At 42.1% G+C, this 20,616-nt stretch overlaps 1 protein-coding gene across 5 annotated transcripts in view; it reads right to left on the bottom strand.

The window, feature by feature from the left end:
- The window catches only part of MOB2 (MOB kinase activator 2), a 116,180-nt gene that overhangs the window by 40,910 nt on the left and 54,654 nt on the right, over positions 1-20,616 (bottom strand). The window contains exon 1 of one of the 5 annotated variants that reach the window (XM_040608199.1): positions 18,146-18,198. The exons of the other annotated variants lie outside the window; for them this stretch is intronic. Within the exon in view, the coding sequence (XP_040464133.1) occupies positions 18,146-18,183 (38 nt within the window). The 5' untranslated portion in view covers positions 18,184-18,198. Of the gene's footprint in view, positions 1-18,145; positions 18,199-20,616 lie in introns of those variants that run through there. 5 annotated transcript variants of the gene reach the window in all.

Here is a 20,616-nt window from a genome sequence, read left to right as displayed (position 1 = left end):
GTTAAGAGGCAATCATGGATTACACCTCAAGAGAGAAACACCATAAAATAAAGGAAACTTCTATGAACCTAAATCTCATCTGATCAAGGAAAAAGAAAAGAAATGGTAGAATCAAAACTGAAGAGTCCCAGTTTAAGCCAATCACGGAGAGAGAGATACGGGTTTAAAAACACTGTTAAACACATCTGTCATTGAGTAATGCTGCAGTATATAAGGCTTTTCTGATTCTGTCTTGTTTAAAACCTCCGTTTTTCCTAGAATTTGTTCTATAGCTGGATTTACACCTTTCCCCCATAGTCCAGTGCAAGTCTTGAACAGATATTTACTTACTATGAAACAAAGAAAAGCACTGGCTGACAGAAGAGCTTTGCTGGTCTGGTTAGACAAGATTGTCATTTATCATGGTTTAGTAATGCAATAAGAAAATTACCTTGCCTGCTCTCAAGCACAAGAAAGTCACACTTGAGGTACTGGGCAGAAATCGAAGGGAGGACCTTCCATCTCTACCAAGACTTGTTTGCATGAACTTTGCTAAATAAGTCTTTACCCCAATTCCACAGCCAGGAAAAAAAAGAAAGAAAAAAGGTTACTATTATTTACGTTTTGCATGCCTTGTATTGCAAATTGTTCCTAGACTACTCACTTTCAGGACTTCATCCATATCAATATGTACTGAGGCTCAGATCAATGGGTGACAATGTCACACTATGATAATTCCTACTTAGCTACTGAGAAATACCATTACCATGAGCATGGCAAAGACATCTTTTCCAAAAGCATGATGAAAATTGCTTTGTAGCTAGGAAATGGCCTTGAAGTTGCGGTGTTACTGCAAGGACCAAGAGGTAGGCAAGTGGTGATCCAGTATGATCCAAGGAGACACAATTACTAAATACCGCGGGGTAACAGAGAAGGGAAGGATGATTCCAGACTTCTCCAAAGTCCAACTCTGCCAGTACCACCTCTGAGGTGCAAGTGAAATTGAATCCCTCTCTAAAGCAACATATATATATATCAAATTTTATCTAAATTCAGTGATACACACTACCCGATGTATTTTTGTATTTTTCTAGGCTTCCTATTGGGGAAGTGAAAGAGAATATTGGAATATGCATTCATCCTGCATCTGGAGCTACTTCTGCTCTTTGAAGGCACACTGTATGTATCGAGCAAACGTACGTAAGCCTTTCTCTTTCAACATTCTGTTCTAAAAATTATTTGAAACTAGGGAAAATACATTGTGTTCCACTATGCAAATAGCAACTTCCCTGTATAATTATAGTACATTTTGCTGAGAATTGCATCATGACTAGGATACTATTAAGAGGACAAACATTTAACCACTATTCTTAGTTTATTAGAAATTTTTTCCCACAAAAATACACACCAATCTTTTCATTGTTTTTACTTTAGTAAAGGAACAGTTATTTTTTATTTCAGTAACTGTATTTTTGTTAGTGTTACAAAACAGGTATTAAATTCTCCTTCAGCTTTCTTCACTATTATTCTTCCCTTGTCTTTATCACAGTTGCCTTAATTTTCTCTAAGACAAGATCATTAAATAGGAATAAAAAACCCTGGCATGCTGATTCCAAAATAGCCTTAAAGCTTTAGTAAAATATTCACTTCTAAATGTGAATTCAACGGAAAAGGGGCATCAAGGAGTTTCTTCCTTACGTTCTCATCAAATGGATAGGTGCACATCTGACAAAAGAAGAAACAGAATGTATTTCTAGTTCACACACATGAACAAGAAGCACTGGAACAAAACATAGCAGATGACTGAAAATATCATCTAAACTTTACAAGCTCTTCCATATGTTGTTCAGAAGTATGAACCGTGCAAAATTCTTCTGAACAGATGCAGCCTTACATCATTTTACTTGTGCACATACCTCTGTCAAAGCATCAGCCAGCGCAGGGCCCACCTGAGCAGCAGTCACATTAAAAGACGACACTGAACAGCTAAGAAACCAAGCACTCAAAAGCTAACCTTGGTATATTGGTTTGCACTCCCTATTTGAGCTTCTGATTATACTTCAGAACTCAGGTTTTCATTTCAGGATGGTAAAACACAGAATACAGATTCTGCTCCCTGTTGCTCTCCTACGTGCTCCATGCTAAATCTAAAAGAAAGTACAAACGCCGTTAAGGATCCAGTTCCAGTCTTCCCAATCCAACCAGGCTATTAGATACGCACATGAACCGATCAGCTTCATAAAGAATTTGGTGTGTTCAAGTGCTATATTAAACTGGAAATTCAAAGGCTGAATCTTAACCTGTTTGAGAATCATGATAAATATGATGCAGCTTCCTCAGAGGGCCAGGAAGGAGAGGGGATGAAGGCACGGAATTTTAGCTCTGCAGGGTAGGAGCAAATCTGAATTTTCTTCCCAATACATGCTCTACATTAATACATGGCCAACTAAATACAAATTTTGAAAAGAATCCTTTTATCATAAAACAGTACAGCAGTTGCTTTTCATAATACAGCATCCAAAACATGTTGCTATTGCTTTTCCTGAAAGTAATAAAATATTGTTATTCCACAAATTAGGTATCACTTTGTTTGCATATGCAAGTGCTCATGCATATTTGGAACCTGACAGCAGCTATACTGCTAGCACCCCTGCCTGCAGGCCTGCTGACTAGCAATTTTCGTACGAAGTATTTTCTTTCTTGCCTTTCCCTATGACCAAATTTATAAAGAAGCTGTCAAAAATCCCCCTAGCTGAAGTCGATACCCATATCCATTCACCATTTGGGTGCATGTCAAAACACAGAACAGACGCAGAAGTAATGCCGCTGAGAAGTGAAGCCCTGCTATCAATGGGCTGAGCAGCGAGACGCCCCCTGGCTCACCGCAGCCCCAAGCCCTTCTGCATACCTGATGGGGGGAAGGTCTAGGGCAGGGGGAGCGCTAAAGGAAGGCTGTTCACTCCCTACACCAAAAGAAAAGGGACAACAAACTATGCTTCACCGTCCGAGGAATCAGTTCAGTCCTTCAGGAAACAAGCCTCCCCAGATAAAGCTTTACCTTTTAAACAGCCAGCTGGAGAAGGGATTGGCAATGAATTGGCAAGGATCCAGCTGTTAGCAACGCACAGGTAACGTACAGCTCCTCCTCCTCTCATGACTCTTGCTTTGTCTTCACCAGTAATGGTTTGGTGGGGGACAGTAGTTTTAAAGACAAGGCAAATAAAATACGCAATACTTATCACAGCTTGAAATTCGGAGACAAGATCTGCCAGGTAGGTACAATCAGCATTGCACACCCCTTCGTGGGGTTGAGTTCATCTGTTTTAACCTTGTAGATAAACTAAATAGTTGCGTCCCCACTATGGTTTTCATAGCTTACATACTCTTTAATTGCTTCACAATGAAAACGTGCGCTTTTTTTGATCCAAGGAGATATTTTGCCTACACAAATACAGCACGCTAGCACGGCGTGGCTGCTGCCGTAGACAGAGCACTTGCTACAAAACCTGTGCCCTGCACGTGCCGTGTACGTCACCCCGCACCCATGCCCCGGCACTGCCCAAGTAAAACAAGCTACACTGGTACAAGAAAAAACAACCAAAAAAACAAAAACAAAAAAACAAAAAAACCACCACATTTTGCCTATAACTACACTTGACTTTCTTCCAGTGCAGGTGTACTCTCAAAAACCTTCTTCATACCCCAACCACCAACGCCAGAAGACATCTGGAGCGGAGACAACACGTACGCAGGTAACGCCCGGTTTTTCCACCGAGTGATTCACGTTTCCTCCAGCAGCACGCTGGGCTCGTACACCACAGCACCTACCCATGCCTCCCTGAAAAGCCTGATCTACTGGGATTGCACCAGTCACGGCCACCGCACGTGCAGGGGGTGATGCAGCCGCCCATCTCCTGCTCGGGAGCCCAGAGGACAGCGGCCACGGCAGGGCAGCTGCCCCTGTCACAGCCCCCCCAGGGCCCATGGGGACACGGGGGCTGTCAGGTGCAGGGCACAGCAGGAGCTCCCGGAGCAGAGATGCTCGGGTACGCTATAGGTACACACACCGCAGGGACCAGAGCGGTAGGCTCTGGGGTCAGAACCAGCCTTCAGCTCCTGTCTGCCTTCCGTCTAGTTACCCCTGTAGTGAACCCAAAGCTTAATTAGCCAAAAGCACGCCTTCCAGTAAGGCATCTGGTTTCAACTTGTGTATCTTACAAGAAAGATGTTATTTTGCTCAGCATTTTGTTCCAATGGCTGATCACATCCACCGTTAAACACTCATCCTTTGAATATTTGAAATCATCTAGCTTTAACATCCATTTATGTTTCCAATTATGATTGTTATCCTGTTAGATTATAGCTTTCTTCTCCACCCCCTCCTTTTTTTAACTTCATTAGCTAGATGCTATATTTACCTCTTGACCTTCTGAGAAACTAAAAAAAAATAAATTTCCCTTATGCCTCATTATTAGAAATCTTTTCTTCAGTCTTTAAATACTGCAGGTCTTTTCAGCCTTTTTAATTTAGATGGGATCCAAGTGCCTACTCAAGACAATGAAAGCACAACCGATCAAAAGATCTAGAGCTATTCTCACAACCTCAATAAGGGTGAGCAAGCACACAAGACTATCTGGATCTTCATTCCCCAACAAATTAAGGACCATTGTTCATTTAATAATGTTGCAAGGTTAAAACGTTTACGTTTCTAACATTTAGAAATTCAGATAGTATTTGCATCTTAAGACAACAGAAAGAATACTAGTTCTCATTATTTGAGCACGGAAAGAAAAAGCTATAAAACCATCAACTCACTTACATTCTCCAGACAGAAGAGCTATAAATATAATATAGCCCGTTTTATAAATATTTAATCAGCTTAGTAACAATTATGATCGCTTCATTCCACGCAGGTTGCACTACCTTTGATTAAAAAACCTCAAGGAGAAAAAAAAGCTTGTTTTTCTTGTAATCCATTTTCTTCGCTTCCTTACCCACAACCATGGGGGGAAAAAGCCACAGCACTATCATCCAAGATTACCTTCTAAGAAACAAACTGAGAGCACATAGCAAAAACGTCGCGTCCTCTCCCACATAAAATTACCTCCTTACCACTGTGTTGCTTCCACTGTAATCCTTGAGTCCCCTTGAGCAAAAAGCAGTATTGATTCCAATTAAATTATCCGACCCAAGGGACTGTGTAGAAAGGAACAAGGAAGATGATACAGCCTAAAACTTCAATGAGTGTGTCTTACCATCTGCTAATACAACCATTACTGTGAAAAGCCACTCGGTTTCACTTTGCTGCCTGTTGTCTCCGGTGCCTTCTTCATCCTCACTCCTTACACTCAGAAAGAGCAAATGCCTCGTCCCATCCTCTACAAGGAACATATTCAGGGGAGAGCAATGAAAGACCCCAAAATAAGTTGTGCCCCCTGACTCCTTCGGATACCATCCTTTGACTTGCTTTAACGATGCTACTTTTAACATCCAGAACTCAGAGAAAATATATTCAATCCGTACCTGAACTCGCTAAAAACCATGAGCCACCCTCACCCTCTGCATTAACACGCTCCGTATACTCAAGGATGGTTGGGTTGCCTGGTGGACGAGAAACCCAAGGCTTAACAGATTGCCATTATGCACGTCAGAACTTGCAGACATTTCCCGACTTCAGCGTGTCACACCTCTACTGAAAGCGAAAGCTGCAGTTTACCTTCTTTGGGGCTTCATTTACTGCCTCATTTCCAATTCCAGATAATCAACTTCTAACAAAACTGGAAAGCCCATGCTCTCTCCCCGTGCAACAAAGGGAGCCAGATTGTCCTCCTGTACCGTACGCATCTGCTTTTGTACCGCAACTGCTACCGGCAGATTGTTGCTTAAGAAAAACAGACTGGCAACGAGAAGGATCAGCAGCTTGGCATTTGTTCTACTTGTGTAACCTTTCACAAACAGCCTTGCATTTCCATCAAGGCAACGTTCATCTGCTCTGTGCAAATACAAATAGTAGCTTATTGAAAAGCTGCAATGTTGTTCAAAAATTGGCTGAACATTATAGAGAAACGAAACAACACTGACATTCAGACACTCTAGAACTTGCAAGTGAAATTTTTTAATTTCCAGTTTTTAAACAGCGCTTACGTAGTCAACAAATAAAGGTTATCAAACCCTCTCCTAACAGTGTTCTTTAATCATCTACCAGCACAAAATGCCACTAGAATGTTCTGAAATACTTTGATGGCATCTTTTGGCCACACAGCTAAGCCACTCCATCAGCCAGCTTCTTCAGAGAGGATTATTCCGATTCACTCCTCCCTGCCCAAACCAAATGGAAACTGTGCGTTTTCATAGTGTTTGTTTTCTGTCAGTTTAATCCTGTGATGCAGCTCACGACAAAGCAAATTCAGAGTCACTGGAGGTCTAAAAGAAACAACAGAAGCCCAGCTAGGGCTGGCAAGTCCCTTTCGCGGGAGGTTTGCCGCTGTAGTGGCTGAGCTGTATGGTTGAACAGGCTCGTGCTAACAGCTTCACACATGCACTTGCAAAGAACAATGCCCCTGTTACACCATGTGTGTAACTACATCAGTTCCCATAAATGAGAGCGATAAGACTGTATACAGAGAAAAATTACACATCGCTCCTTGTTCCGTTGTTCCAGGCTGCCAGGACATGGTGTTAAACATTGCCGTAGGAAGTCAGAAGTGCTCCAGAACACAGGAAAAAACTTGGAGAAATAGGAAACTGACTTGACAGAGGAGAGGGGCAATCCAAGCAGAGCTGTTCAGCTCACGCATCAGCTCAAGGACCACAGTCACAGGTTACCAGAAGACCATAATCTCCTCCCAGCCTTGCAGTTTTCCGACCACCCTTTGAGGGATCACTCTAAGTGATAATAATAAAGAAAATTAAGCCTGAGCATCTCAACCTTGAAGCATGTATGAAGCTTGAAGTATGTATTCTGGGCAAATAGGCAACTACTCTCCTAAGGATGAGGTGAAGCATGCTCTTAAAGAAACGCTTTATTTATAAATATTTTTTTGATTCTCAGAGATGGACCTGTTTTGAAATTGCATTGCCATATTCCAATATGTACTTACAGGGGAACAGACACTGCAATTATTTTTCAGGGACATGACAATGAAAGTATTTAACCTGTATTGCAATGTAGTTTGTAACACAGACACCACCTCATCATTATCATACTTACTCATGCTACAGAGCAGATTTATCGTGATAAACTGTATGCGCATACAAAAGTAGAAAGTCACACTTCTTTCTTCCTATTGACAGCATCATGGCAGTGAAGTTGAAAACTTACTAACCCATCTAGCTTTCTCAATATATGTAAAATGTCAAGAGCTCGATTTATGTATTCAGTCCACTAAGTTTCTCCGGAACAGTAAGAAACTCTCCCTCCCACCAAATTCCCTCCAGAACTACTAGAGTCAGTGGGCACTGACGGACAGAGCAAAAGCAGCAAACACACACCCCGCAATTCCTTTCCGGACCAGAAGAGAGAAAAGGGAACTGATGACTCCACAACCGCCTTCTGCAAAACCCAAGACCTGGCTTCTAGTTCTTGAACCACTTTTAGGAGAGCTGTTGTGCTTATTCATAGACCTCTCCGATACACAGTGTTGCACTACTACTCGTCCTGCATGTGGGCACTGAGATGCCGCTATTGATCATGTACTGCATTATTGGCCACAAAGTTCTCCCACAGCGAGCAAAAGTACGGAGTTTTTTCTCAAAAGGAGAGCACAGAGAGAAGGCATCAACTCCAACATGTTTGAAGCTGCCTCTATGAAAGTAGAATTTATTTTTGTAATCTGTACCAGTGGAGTTGACTTTAAAACACAGCAGTCCCAATTTGTACTATTTTAAATCAGGATGCACACATATAAATAACGTTCAAAATTTAAGGTGGGAAAAGGCTGGAGCTACTCTCGTTCATGTAACGTGGCACAGAACTGGAGCAGCTCTCAAAATCTAAACGAACAAGACTTGGTCTTGGAGAAATGTAACTGCCACACCTACACTGATAACCCTCTAAGTCAAAAGAAAAAAATAATTCTGTTCTTTTTTTTATCCTGGACGTTTTTACTGCTCCCACAAATTGATATTAGCATTGCACTTGGAACAGGCTACAATTACTCTGTGAGTGGCTTCAACACATGTCCCTCCCTGCCACTCTGCCCTCTGTTCCTTGCAAAACTCACTCTTCAAAGCTCAATAATTGTGACAAACTGATCCATGAAACTGAAAATACGGGGTTTGGGAAGCAATCCTGCAAGGAAAGGGGGCAGATACTGACAATTTTTCCAATGTTTCAAAGGTTGGGTCAAAGTGACATAATAAAACCCACACATCCAGCCCCTTCTAGCACCTCTGGGCCGGTTTGTCTCTCGGATCACGCTTTGAGGGGGAATCCCGATGAGCCAGGCTGCCAGAGCCACGCGCCGTTTCGCCAGGGGTGGGTGGAAGGAGCTCGCTGTAGGCTTCGGCTGCTTGCAGGCTCCCCTTCAGGCTGGCCACCGATGTAGGTACGCAGTCGCTGCCTGGCTTTTGTTTTTCAGAACAAGGAGAAAACACATTTTTCCCCTCCCTTGTCTGGGAAACAGGAAATAGGTTCTTATAAAGGCTCTCCCACCTACAGACTGGGCAGGAAAAAGGTGGAGTTTGGCAACATGGAGATTTGTTCTTCAAGTGCAGACCAGTAATTATTCCAAGGTAAGCGACAGGATGGCTGGGCTTACTAATGTTTACTCACCCTGGTGCTGCTGTTTCCAAATGTATTTATATTTCATGCAGACTTAACCATAAATGTAAAAATTGCTTATTTTTACCCAAGTTTTTGGTTGGTTAGACCCTTGCACAGACTTTACTTACCTTTACATACAAAGTCAACAAACTCAAAGAAATACGCCTTTTTAAATACCTGTGCAAGTTAATTAGCTCTTAAGGTCCTTATAAAGTGGCTAGACGTTTTTATCCCTATTTTATAAATGAGGCTATACTGTTTTAAGTGCAGAATATGACTCCCCAGAGCACACACAAAGTTCTACACCTCCACTTCAGAAACCATAAGCTAGAAACAATATTGTCTTTAGCTCGGGGGAGGGTGGGGGGTGGGAATCATTAGGACAGAAAAGTATCTAGGTTTGCTAGGAATGTCAGTCAATTGATAACCATAAATCGTATGTCCGGAGGAACACATCTTCTTGTTGGTTGTATGTATTCCAAGAACGTATATTAAAAACTAGTAAAAAGGAAAGAATTGGCACGCACAGAAGGAAGGCTCTCCACTGGAAAAAAAAATCCTGAGATGCTGGTTTGAAACTACCTGTGTATGAGCTACCCCAAAAAAATCCTAAAATGACTTGACTGCATCACACACTAAGTTTGGCATGTTATCCACAGAAAGCAACTAATATCCAAACTGCTTAGTACTAGAGCGCTAAACTGGGTGGGAGTCAAACTCTCTCAAAAACCATATTCCAGCCCCTGAGAAATCAAATTATTTTAGTAAAAAGATGGAATAAACCTGCAAAAAATCTCATTTCTTTCAGTTCCTGAATAACTACTTTAATTTGTACTTGTCAAGGTCAGACTGAACAGCCTTTTAGAGCTAGAAATTTTATTTTTTTTTATAATCTTAAATACAGCAAGAGTCCCCAGCATATCACAAAACACAGTATTTAACCCCATAAAAAACATTTAAATATGTAGTCAACGTAGTTCCTCCTCAGAGTGTTCTATGAGCCATCAGTCATTACAAAAAAAATCCCCTAACAAGCTCCATGACATCAAATTATAATGAAAAGATTGTTAAATTCCCCTCAGAAAACTGCCGTGTTACTGCATCAAGAATATACTTGTAATTAAAACTGACTGGGAAAGCAAAGACTTGTCTTTGAGAATAGCTTCAACACCTTTGAGCAAAGCAGCTGCACGACTGCCATGCAACAGAGCTCCCAAGCCACTAAAACCTGACATACATGTAAAGTCAGCATGGTGCTGTCCGTTAGGATCTTTCCTGCCAACGCACGATGCTTCGTTGTCTTTAGCATCCATTGGCATTGCTGATGTTCTCTCCCACACAGAGTAAGTTAAATAACTCACATTTTCGTTTAGCTGACGTAGCAGTACTGAGCAAAATGATGGTTCATCCTGCATCATTGGCAGGGTAGAGCTTTGGGAATGGAAGATTAAAAAAAAAAATCATTAACAGGTCTTTGCTTTATTTTTTCTTTCTTAGTTGTAGAGAGGACCATAACCAAGAGTCCCCTCAATACAGGTATGAGGAAAGAAACCTCAATTTACATCATCATCATTGTAGGTATGATCTGGCAGCAGGTAAGGGAAGAAAACAAGTTCCCATTCTATTCTAACAGAAAGCTTGAATTCACTGAAAAAAAGCTTTTAAAATGGCTATATTTAATATATTTGTTCATTATGCTTTTACAGGAATATCCCATTAAAAATCTCTAGTCCTGAGAGTATCTTAGCAGGAAGAAACAGAAATAATCTGTCCATTGCACGTCAAGCTACCGATTCTGTAATTCACAGTAACCGGTATAAAAGTTTACAGTTCGTTTACTGCCCCTAATTATTATTAATGAGCTATAAACTGAGATGTTAATAGTTCTGGCATACAACAGATAAATTATATGGCTACTTTTAGTGAGCACTGCTTACCCTGCATATATACTAGCTTCATTATAAAGTAAGCCCTGACTACACTACATATTCCACAAAGCACTCGGATGGAGGGAAGTGGCATAGAAGGTGCCAAAAAAAAAAAAAAAAAAAAAAAAAAAGTGAAGTGCCTGAAGTGTTTTGTTGTTCCCTGTTCTGGCCCCAGGTTGTTATTGGAACAACATCTTTGTAATACTCAAATCCCAATATGAGCATTTATCACTGCCTGAGATTCTGTGTAAGAGCAAGGACAACAGTTTTCTTGAATGTGTAGCACAACATTGTTTTAGATCAAGAGGTAAGGGGGGGGGGGGGGGGGGGGGGGGAGGAAAGGGAGAGAAGAATACACACACACAAGACCTGCAGCAGCACGTTCTGGAGTTCTGAATTAAATCTTTGCTTCTGCAGCAGCACGTTCTGGAGTTCTGAATTAAATCTTTGCTTCTGGCAGAGACTAATAAAATATTTGTAAAGAGTTACTGTTAGCTGCACAAGCTATGAGAATGAGCATATATTCCTATAGGTTATTCTTTGATTTAAAAATCTCCTACCCTTTGGCAATAAACTGATCAGGCTAGCTTTAAGAGTACGTATTGAAATGAGCATCCTTCTATGTCACAGCTGGAGATTTTTGTTTCTTAACCACTTTTTCACATAAAAAGACAATACAGATTTTTCCAGCTAAAATAACATCTGGCATAAAGTAGTACAGTACTACAAAATTATTCTACACTACATGCTGCACTGATCTGAAGAACTAGCTGATCAAGAGGTTGCCCCCACCCACCCAAAAAGAGATTATATTTAATGTAAATTCTTGTTTTCTGTAAGTCTTCTGCAGCATTCACCATGAGGGCGGCCCAGTTCCAAATCCATATTTGGGAACGGCTCTATTAATATAACAACAATGACTCACACTGCAAGTTCTAATGAAATCGTCTGTTCAGAAGCGTTATGTTCGTAATACTTTCCCCATATAAGGCTTACAGTTTAAACCTTTATGCATACATCATTAATGAATATAAAAATGCGTAAACTCCTTTTGAATGCTCGCATATGCGAGAAAAAAAAAATCCCAAAGAAAACACATTTGAGATCATAAATCTTGTGTTGCAGGACCAGTGCCACCAGAACAGCCGGGCTGAACAGAGGACAACAGTTACAAAAACAATGCCCACAGCCGCTATAAAAAGAAACTCCATTCTTGAAGGTGAAGATTAACTCAAAAGATTCAGAATTACAGTTCTGGAAGTTGTTCAGTATTTTGCACCGTACTTCCATTTCCCTCTACTTGGCAACCATACTGTCACTTTCTCACGTAAGATGGACAGTAGCAGGACTGCCCAGGATACATAACGAACGCCAAAATGCGGTGGGATTGCTGCAAGTGGCAAGTTATCACCAGACGGTGACAGCGAGACCACCATCAGCCCTGCTGCTGCTTTCCAGCATTCACCACCTCTCTCCTGCAGCTTTGGATGGCTCCATACCCTCCAGCATTCCGCCAGCAGCAGGGAAAAGGGGTCCACAACCCGTGCCAGGGACCCGCCGAGGCGCAGGGACGCAGCAGCCGTCAGGAACGGCCAGCAGCCCCTCCTGGTCCCCCCGCTTGCCGCGTGCGGGGAAGAGGTGCTGGGCTGAAATCCTGTCCCCATCGTTGGCTGTGTCACCAGGCAGTAACGCGAGGGTAAATACGGGATGCAGGGGAGCGGCGCGGGAGATCTATGGGGAAGTCTTTCATAAAGGAAACCTGTGCTGCTTGTGCGTGAGAACGATGCCACGTTTGGGCTGTCCTCGGAGCAGGCAGAAGGTCCCCAGATCGCGGTCTACGTCCACACACTGCAGTAGCCCTCCCCTTACAAAACAAGGGGCATCGTAATGACACTCGAGGAGCCACCTCACGCTGGCTGAAGCGGACTGAAAGGAAACCAGTCAGCTTCAGCAGGCAGAGGAGCAAAGCCCTAACCAAGCCACACCTGAGCACAGCCGGCAGCAGCTGAGCAAGCGCCAGGATCACCTGGAGTCAGGCAGAGTTCGCTCAGCAGCGCTGGCCCGGCACCTCAGCTTACGTTTTTTGACACCATAAGGCATTCTAAAGAAGACTCTGCAAAAAATGGATTCCCAATCCAACAAAAACTGAAGTGGATAATCTATATTTTTGGCCTTAATCTGATAAATCTGGGCTGTGCTTTCCAAGGATAACAGTCTGTACTGCTACCCTTAGATTTTCCCTTTTTTCATGACAAACTGTGGTGATTTGGGAGGACTGTAAAGCAGTTCAAGCAGCTGCTTCTCCTCAGATAAGATATTTGGGTGTTCGCAGTACTTATGTCTGCCAGAGGAGCTATTTCAATGGGCTTTCATGAGCTGTTTAATGCTATTTTTCCTGTAGTTGCAACGATACTGAATAAAAAAAAGCCTTCTGAAGCAGGCTTATTATGCTCTTTCCGATTTCTGCTTTTTTGGGCAAAACAAACACAAGACACTACTTTTTCTCCTTGGCTTGCTTTGCGTCAGCAGAAGACGGAAACACAAAAGAAAAATAATTTATTTTTCAATTTCAGTGCTTGGCTCAAGATCAAGTCATTAGTTTAAAGCAGCAACTTGGAGCAGAGGAAACAGATCTTGGGGCCAGCAATATTTTATCAGTCAGCTGGACATCCATTAATCTTTAAGATATTCTTAAGTATTTTGTCCCTGTCCAACTTGAATTTGTTTCAAGGGATCGGTTACTTCTGCCTTTGATTATATATAATCACTTTCATGTACACATAGTCCTGAAATGAATGCAGGAAAAAAAAGTCTCCATGCAGAGCAGAACTCAAAGAGCATTTTCAGAAGGGCCCAGGGCAGCACTGGGAAGGGAGATGTCAAACTGCTTGAATTCTCAGCTGGAACACCAACAACACAAGCTTAACACAAACTTTTCAAAATTTGAGCAAGTGCCCGGAGCAGCGAGCTGCAAACCCTGCATGCTCAAAGCTCTCACCCCTGCCAGACTTCTGCACGCGTGACCCAGCCACGCTCCGGTGGCCCTTAGCGTCCCAGGAAAACATGCCACAGCAACTATTAAGCAGTGCAGAATCACACACAGTAATGATGAGAAGGTAAAACTGATTTGATTAACATTTAAACATTTTACTTTGTGCTACATATTTGTTTCAACAAATAAGCTCTTGTTGATGCTGTTCAGTTTCCATCCCCCTGCGTTTGGGCTGGCCACTATGCAGGAGTTGCAGAGACCATTGCTTAGTTTTAAACAGTGATCTTCAAGACAGTTGTTGAGTTTCTAAACATGTGCTGATTTAGAAAATATTGTAGACCAAGCACACACTGCATGGCCTTGTCAAAACGGCAGTGCTAAGCAGAAGAGAATGATGAGGCACCATACGGGCTCACTGACCAGGGCCATCCGAAATCCCAATTTGGGTGCAGTTTTACCTAGCAGACCGTTTATCAGTATATCCTATGGTATCTGAAGCAAGGTCAGCAAGTTGCCAGCTGTCCAAAGGAGCTCTTCAGTTCTATAACTGCACAATCTACTTAACACTGCAGCAAAGCTTTCCTACAGTGGGCATGGCCATTGTGAAGGCAAAACAGCATGGGCACGGGTCCGTTTGCGCTACTACAGAGGTTATAGGAGTCTGTAAGCCTGTATACTATGATTCTAAAAGGCACGGGAAGCTTAGACCACACCACCAAAGTTCAAGCTGCGTATTTGTTTTGGGTGTGTTTGAGGTCACATCTTGTGAAATGCACGCTTGGATTTACACCCTTCCTTGAACTTAAGTCATCAGGAGAAAAAGAGGAAATAGATGTGTAATAAACAGTATTTGTTATCTGACACCTTACCAGTATGTAAAGACTTATACTATCAGTAATTCCAAATACTAAAGGGACATGGGAAGACAAAAAAAAAAAAGCATTTGCAAAGAGAAAAAAAAAGTGATGCTAAAATTATTGCAGTGCCAGTGCATTTTTCACCATCAATAAACAAAGCACCAACCGAATAAAGGGATCTCCCCCCAGTTAAGATGACCTTCGAAACAGATCATTGCTAAAAAGAAACTCTGCAATGCAAGGAAATATAATCAGCACACTGCAGGTTAGCATATAACAGCAAAGCTGACTTAATGTTGTCAAAGAGATGCTGGCAAGATTTCTACCTCAGGCTCAGCAAGTTAAGGGAGGTCTCCTAACTCAGTGTCCTCCGATGAATCTCAGAACCAAATACCCCTGTCTCCACTAACGTTTAATCATTACCCGCTTCAGAAAGCAAGAACAAACATGCCCACATCCAGCAAGACCCACTCAAAGAAAACCTATAAATCACAGTTTCCAAGTGAAGTTTTGGATTTCAGTTGCTCCCAGTTTATATGTGTACAGTTCTTACATAGTGTTGCTGTGGCACAACAGAACAGGCAAAAGTCCAAGCAGGGGGAGCTTCTTACCGGTATTGGGTTTGAAAATGTTTTCCAGTATCTTAGCTCCCCTTGCAGTCTTCCCCTTTATTAGTTTCCAAGTGTAGTCAGAGCCTGACCAGATCATACACAACAAAAAAACCAATTATTGAGATGACTCTTGCTACAGTTCCTTGTTGACAAGCAAAATGAAAAGCAAGAATCAAGCTTTTCTGGACCAAATACCTGCAGATTCGGGGAGTACCTTATGAAACCAGAGACAGAACTATTAAAAGGAAAAGTGAGCATCTTTATGCAAAAGATGTAAGAGTCTTCACGTAACCCCTGTATCCTAGAGACTGGGCTTCTCCAATCACCCTTTTCGGTTGCCTCATCCAAGATATCAGCATCACCTGAAACAAAAACACCATCTAGAGCTTGATAAAATCAATCTGTGAGAACATAATGAGGTAGGCATGGTTTATTTACTTTTTAAGAACATCTGGTTACAGTATCTAAGGAGAAGTTACACTTTCATTTCAAAAATTGAGGGTTCAAACAGAGTTCTTGTTCTCCCTCATGAACACTTAAGTTACACCCCCTAAAGTGAACTTACTGCAAGTTCAGTAGCTCCAGTTCACAAAATAAGATTCAATACAGAAGGAAGGTGCAAACAAAGTGACCTTTGACGTAAAGAGTTCCCTGCTGTTGCTCTTGATGCACAACAACTAAGCTTTAATACTATTAAACATTTAGTATAACACCACCTTGTCTGATTGGGAGTATACTCAGAAACTTTACCACCATACTCTGCAATTCCATCTCTGAACATGCTGATGAGTTTGAGGTACTCACGTTTGGCTGTACAAACCACCCAGTTCCCCCCCACCCTTTTTCTCTTTAATCAGAGAAGCGCACGGTTTTCATGCACTAGGCTGTGAAGAGTAATCCCATGGTGGCTATGGCCCTGGCATGTGCAGGTACCTGCTGCAGCAGCATTTGTCTTTGCCCTACAACATTCCACCCCAACGAGCTCCCCTCTCCTGAAGTGACCTGCGCAACAGGGAGCCGCTCCACCTGGCAAGTGGAACACGCTGTCCCAAACAAAAATCCCTAAAGATCAAAACAAGCCTTTCTGCTGACACGCCAAAAGTTTAGGCTAAACAGGAAAACATACTTGAAGCTCTTTTTCCATTACCTTGCATTATTAAACCATCTAGGCAAGAGATAAACATAAAAGGAATTTCTTTAATTAGATAAATTCACTCCTCGGCATCTGTTGTTTAATAGAGCGAAGCACATCAGCATGTTAGAATCAGATAATATTGGAGTCTCCCACAAACTCACAGTTGAAGCTTCTTTTTCATGCAAGCAATTGGGTGCCACTGGTTTTAATCACTGTAATACAACACTTCCAGTTAAATGCTTGCCGTAAAATGTCATGCCAGGTATGCACTGGGCCACAACAAGTGAAATTCCTTAAAATGATTATGCAGCATCTTGCAAGTTAGAACAAGGCAGAACAGATGCACAGGGTGATCTTGCACAACTTATTTCCCTGAAGTTCTGTACCATGTATTCATTTTTAATAAACCTCAAATCAATTAAAGATTGTGCTTCCCATAACTAAAACCTAAACGATTCCTTTAGCATAAGCAGTATCTATTACATTTTACATTTCAACATCAATGGACTCTCTAAATTAAAACAATCTCTCGAAGGGTTAAAAAACCTCTGCAAAAAAAAACCAAGTTAATGCTAATATACTCTTAATCTCTATCTGGTACAAACTAAATCCCGTCGAGTGACAAACTCATCTTACAGCTTAAAACCAAATACTCTAAGGTAGTAACTTTCAATTATGTTTGATTTTGTAAGCAGTCAGATAATGGCATTTTTATTACAGTTATTTAAATAGTTAAGGATAAACCAGGAAGATGTTAGCATCCATGCAAAGGACCCTTCTACGTGGCATTGTGCAAGCCAGGGCAGGCAAAAAGCAGTGCAGACCAGCTGAACAACACTGCCGAAGTTTCTCCTGTCTGATCTGCTTGTGCTGCCATCTGCCATCCGAGCGCACAGCGGACCGTGAGATTCAAGCAACTGGGCAGTGTTGGGCTGGTCTGCACACCTGCACTCCGAAATACATCTGGGCTTTGCAGGAACGCAGCACTAAGCCGACCGCACCGTGAAGCACTATCACAATGCTTACTCATTACAGAAGGTTAAAAGTAGCAGCAGCAAAGCAGAACGACGCTCCAAAGCTAACAACTTTCTTCATTTGTCAAGTCACCTGCCAGGTGCTAATGAACGGTTGACACAACACCACGGATGTACAGGTCCTCTTCAGTCAGGTATGCTGTGCTGAGAAACAAACCTTACACATCGTATGAAGGCATGCGATAATCTGCCTTAGTAAAAATTAAATGCAATTATTAAAAAAATACTTTCACCTGAAAATTGTCTATTTTCAATTATTACAAAAAGATTCCTTAAACAAGGAATATCTAATTGGTTATCTTCTTTCCAGTAATGGTATATTCTCTGTTACTGAGAGGATTTAGGGACAGAGGGGGGGGAAATAAATCAGTACAGTAACTCAGAGTGGGTTTAGGCACTTGAAACTACTTAGACTGAGTAAATTTAAAGTAATTTGTATTCCTCTCAGGGAGCATCACATTTAATGATTGCAGCTCTTGCTCATATCAAAAGCCAGGCTGCTTGCTGGCAAATGCTTAAAATAATGACTGCAGCCATCTCTTCGGGAATCACACCGTTCCTAACGCTTTGGTGGTTTTACTGAATAGATCCACCTTACCTCAACACACAGACAACTCTTAACTTGTCCCCACCAAATGCACATGCTTTAAAAGTAAATCTAATAAAAAAATCAGTAAAAAGCAAGCTAAATAAGCTGCATATTTTACATGCTGTGATCCTCTGCTCTTTCAGACAAAAGACTTGGTCATTATTTCACATACCCCATCACTAGGAAGAAAACCAAAGGCTTCCGTTTTCATGTTTTAACGATGAAGATTCAAAAGAGGATGCAGGCTCTTTCTTACCCATTCAGCGTGTATGAACCATTCCTCTTGAGTCTCATACTTGCAGATAAGAATCTTAGGAAAAAATCCAGAATGAGGTGGTTTGTCCTCTGCTAGACCAGAATACAGGCACCTGTCTGGTGGTTGCGCTTTTTGTTCACCAGGGGATCTCTTTCCTGTTTCTCTGAGTCATCAGAGAGGAACAATGTGAAACCGCCACCAGAGCCACTTAGCAGGAAACCCAGAGGAAACTGCCTGCAGCCAAGCAAGAGTCTCGAGGTGTAAAATCTCCCCACCACACCTCCGACAATATCTCGGAGCCCACCATGGAAAAGCAGCAAAAATTCACGGAGAAGCGGTTTTTACAAAACACCTTCACCGCTCCCTGAGTGTGCAAGAATAAAAGCTGTTAGAAAGCTGTGTTTTACTGGTGAGCTGCTGCTTCCCAGGCTGAAAGCAGCTTCGGATCTATTCCTCTCTTCTCACGAGCCCGCTGCAACTATCGCTCAAGTATCCAGCACTACCGTCAGAGCGCAAGGCAGCTAAACAAGATGCCCTAAATAACAAACATTCAGACTTTTCCGTGGTTTTTCTCCCCCTAATATCAAGTTGGAAACTACACCTGCGGAAAGGGACACGCAATTAGTGGTTAGAAGGTTCATCTTCCTTGTTGAAAGTTAAAAGACAGGCAGATGTGAAGTCACGCTCAAATGCAGCAGAGAAAAATATCCTCTAGCAGCCCAGTCTCGGGCAGGCTGCCCTGCATAAATCACACCATCGCACTGTCTCCGATGAGGCTGTTTTCCTTCCTTTTCTGTTCACCCTACCCTTCCCCGAGAGCTGTGAACTAAACAGCTGCACAGTTGAACATCTGGACCAGAGGAGTGAATCTACCACGCAAAGCAAAAATTACACCAGATAATTGCTGATCATTTACTGTCTGTGAGCAAATCGGCACTGACTCAAGTAATAAATCACGTGAAAAACATTTTTAACAATGAATGTTGAAAGGACTGTCACTTGTGGCCTAGGTGAAACTGCTCTAGCATAATGGGAAAACTGCACACTAGCCAAATAGAAACATTCAATATTCACTACCTACACAGAAGAAAGCAATGGGTAGGGTCCCACAGTACTCTGGCCCGAGTACAACATTATTCTTTATTTTAATGGCCCAAATATCACGCTGCCAAATGACAATGTTTGTTAAGCTGAATTTTTATCTTTAACCCATCTTCGCGTTGTTCTTTCAAATTTGTCATCTGAAAATTTAAGTTACAGGAAAACAGCCTAAAAAAACCAAAACTGCTTGATTTCTTTCTAGGTGCCCAACATTACACAGTTAGGTGTAGTCAGGCATACTTGTATAGGGACTGATTAGATCACAAATATTGAGAGAAAAAAAGGGTTACAATGAACTACAGGCTGAAGAAATCAACTATGTCGTACTGTTGATAAAAGGCAGCAAGACTGACCTGTACAAATATGCTGCATCTGCAAGACAGAAAGCAATTCCCAGCATCTATCGGGCCTAAACTGGAGTATTGTGCCCATCCCCCAGCACCCTAGTTGAGGACAAATGCATAATTAGCTGGAGAGAGCACCCAGAGAGCACCAAAAATATTATTAATCTCACAGATGAGAAAGCAGAGAGCAAAACAAGGGAACACCTTCCAAGAATGCAGAACACTGCTGTAAAGAGAAAGGAAACAAAATGTTCTTCCTGCTCTATCCATCACAAAGGGACTTGAGCTAAGCAAGAAACAAACCATGTTAATATTAGATTTTTTTTTTGGTAGAGGGGTGTTTTTGGTTTTTTTGTCGTTGGTGGCGTGTGGTTTTTTTTCTTTTAAGCATAGAAATAGATTACAAAGTCTCCATTATTGTAGGCCTTTGCAATGATCTTGCTCCAGAGCTGACTAGGTGACCTCTCCAGGTGTCTCTCATCCCCAGCTTTCTATGGTTTGCTCCCACTGCTAGCCAGAAGAACGAACAGAAATTGTGCAGTGTAACCACATGAGGCAAACCAGCTCAACCCAAAGCAGACTACAGCATGCTTTCCCTTTCCTCAAAATAAGTTATACTGGCCAGGGCTGCACACAGGTCCAATACAATACCACCACAGTGGTAGCAGCACTCTGCTTTTATCACACGCATCATGGGGAAGAATTATACCATGTGTTCTTCTCAACCATCAACTTTGCAAAGATCCCACCAACACGCCTGGCTGGCACCAGGGTCCGATTCTTCCAATTGCTCTGGTCAGGCCCCGCTGTCCCCAGGAGGGAGCGCAGAGTCACTACGGCCACCAAAGAGCTAGAAGTGAGGTCCCTGCGGGCAGCTACCTACCAGTCCTGCATAAAGCAAAAACACATTCTTGGAAGCTTATCAAAGAAAACCAGGATGATTCATTTGGTTAATAACTTGGAGAAGAAAAAATAGTTAAAGCTAATAAATCACTGCTATGTAAAGATCACTTCTAAATGCTCTGC

The sequence above is a fragment of the Falco naumanni genome, chromosome 10 (genome assembly GCF_017639655.2).
Source record: "Falco naumanni isolate bFalNau1 chromosome 10, bFalNau1.pat, whole genome shotgun sequence".
Taxonomy (NCBI): domain Eukaryota; kingdom Metazoa; phylum Chordata; class Aves; order Falconiformes; family Falconidae; genus Falco; species Falco naumanni.
Note: the sequence above shows the minus strand (reverse complement) of the source record. Positions and strands in the feature narration are given on the sequence as shown.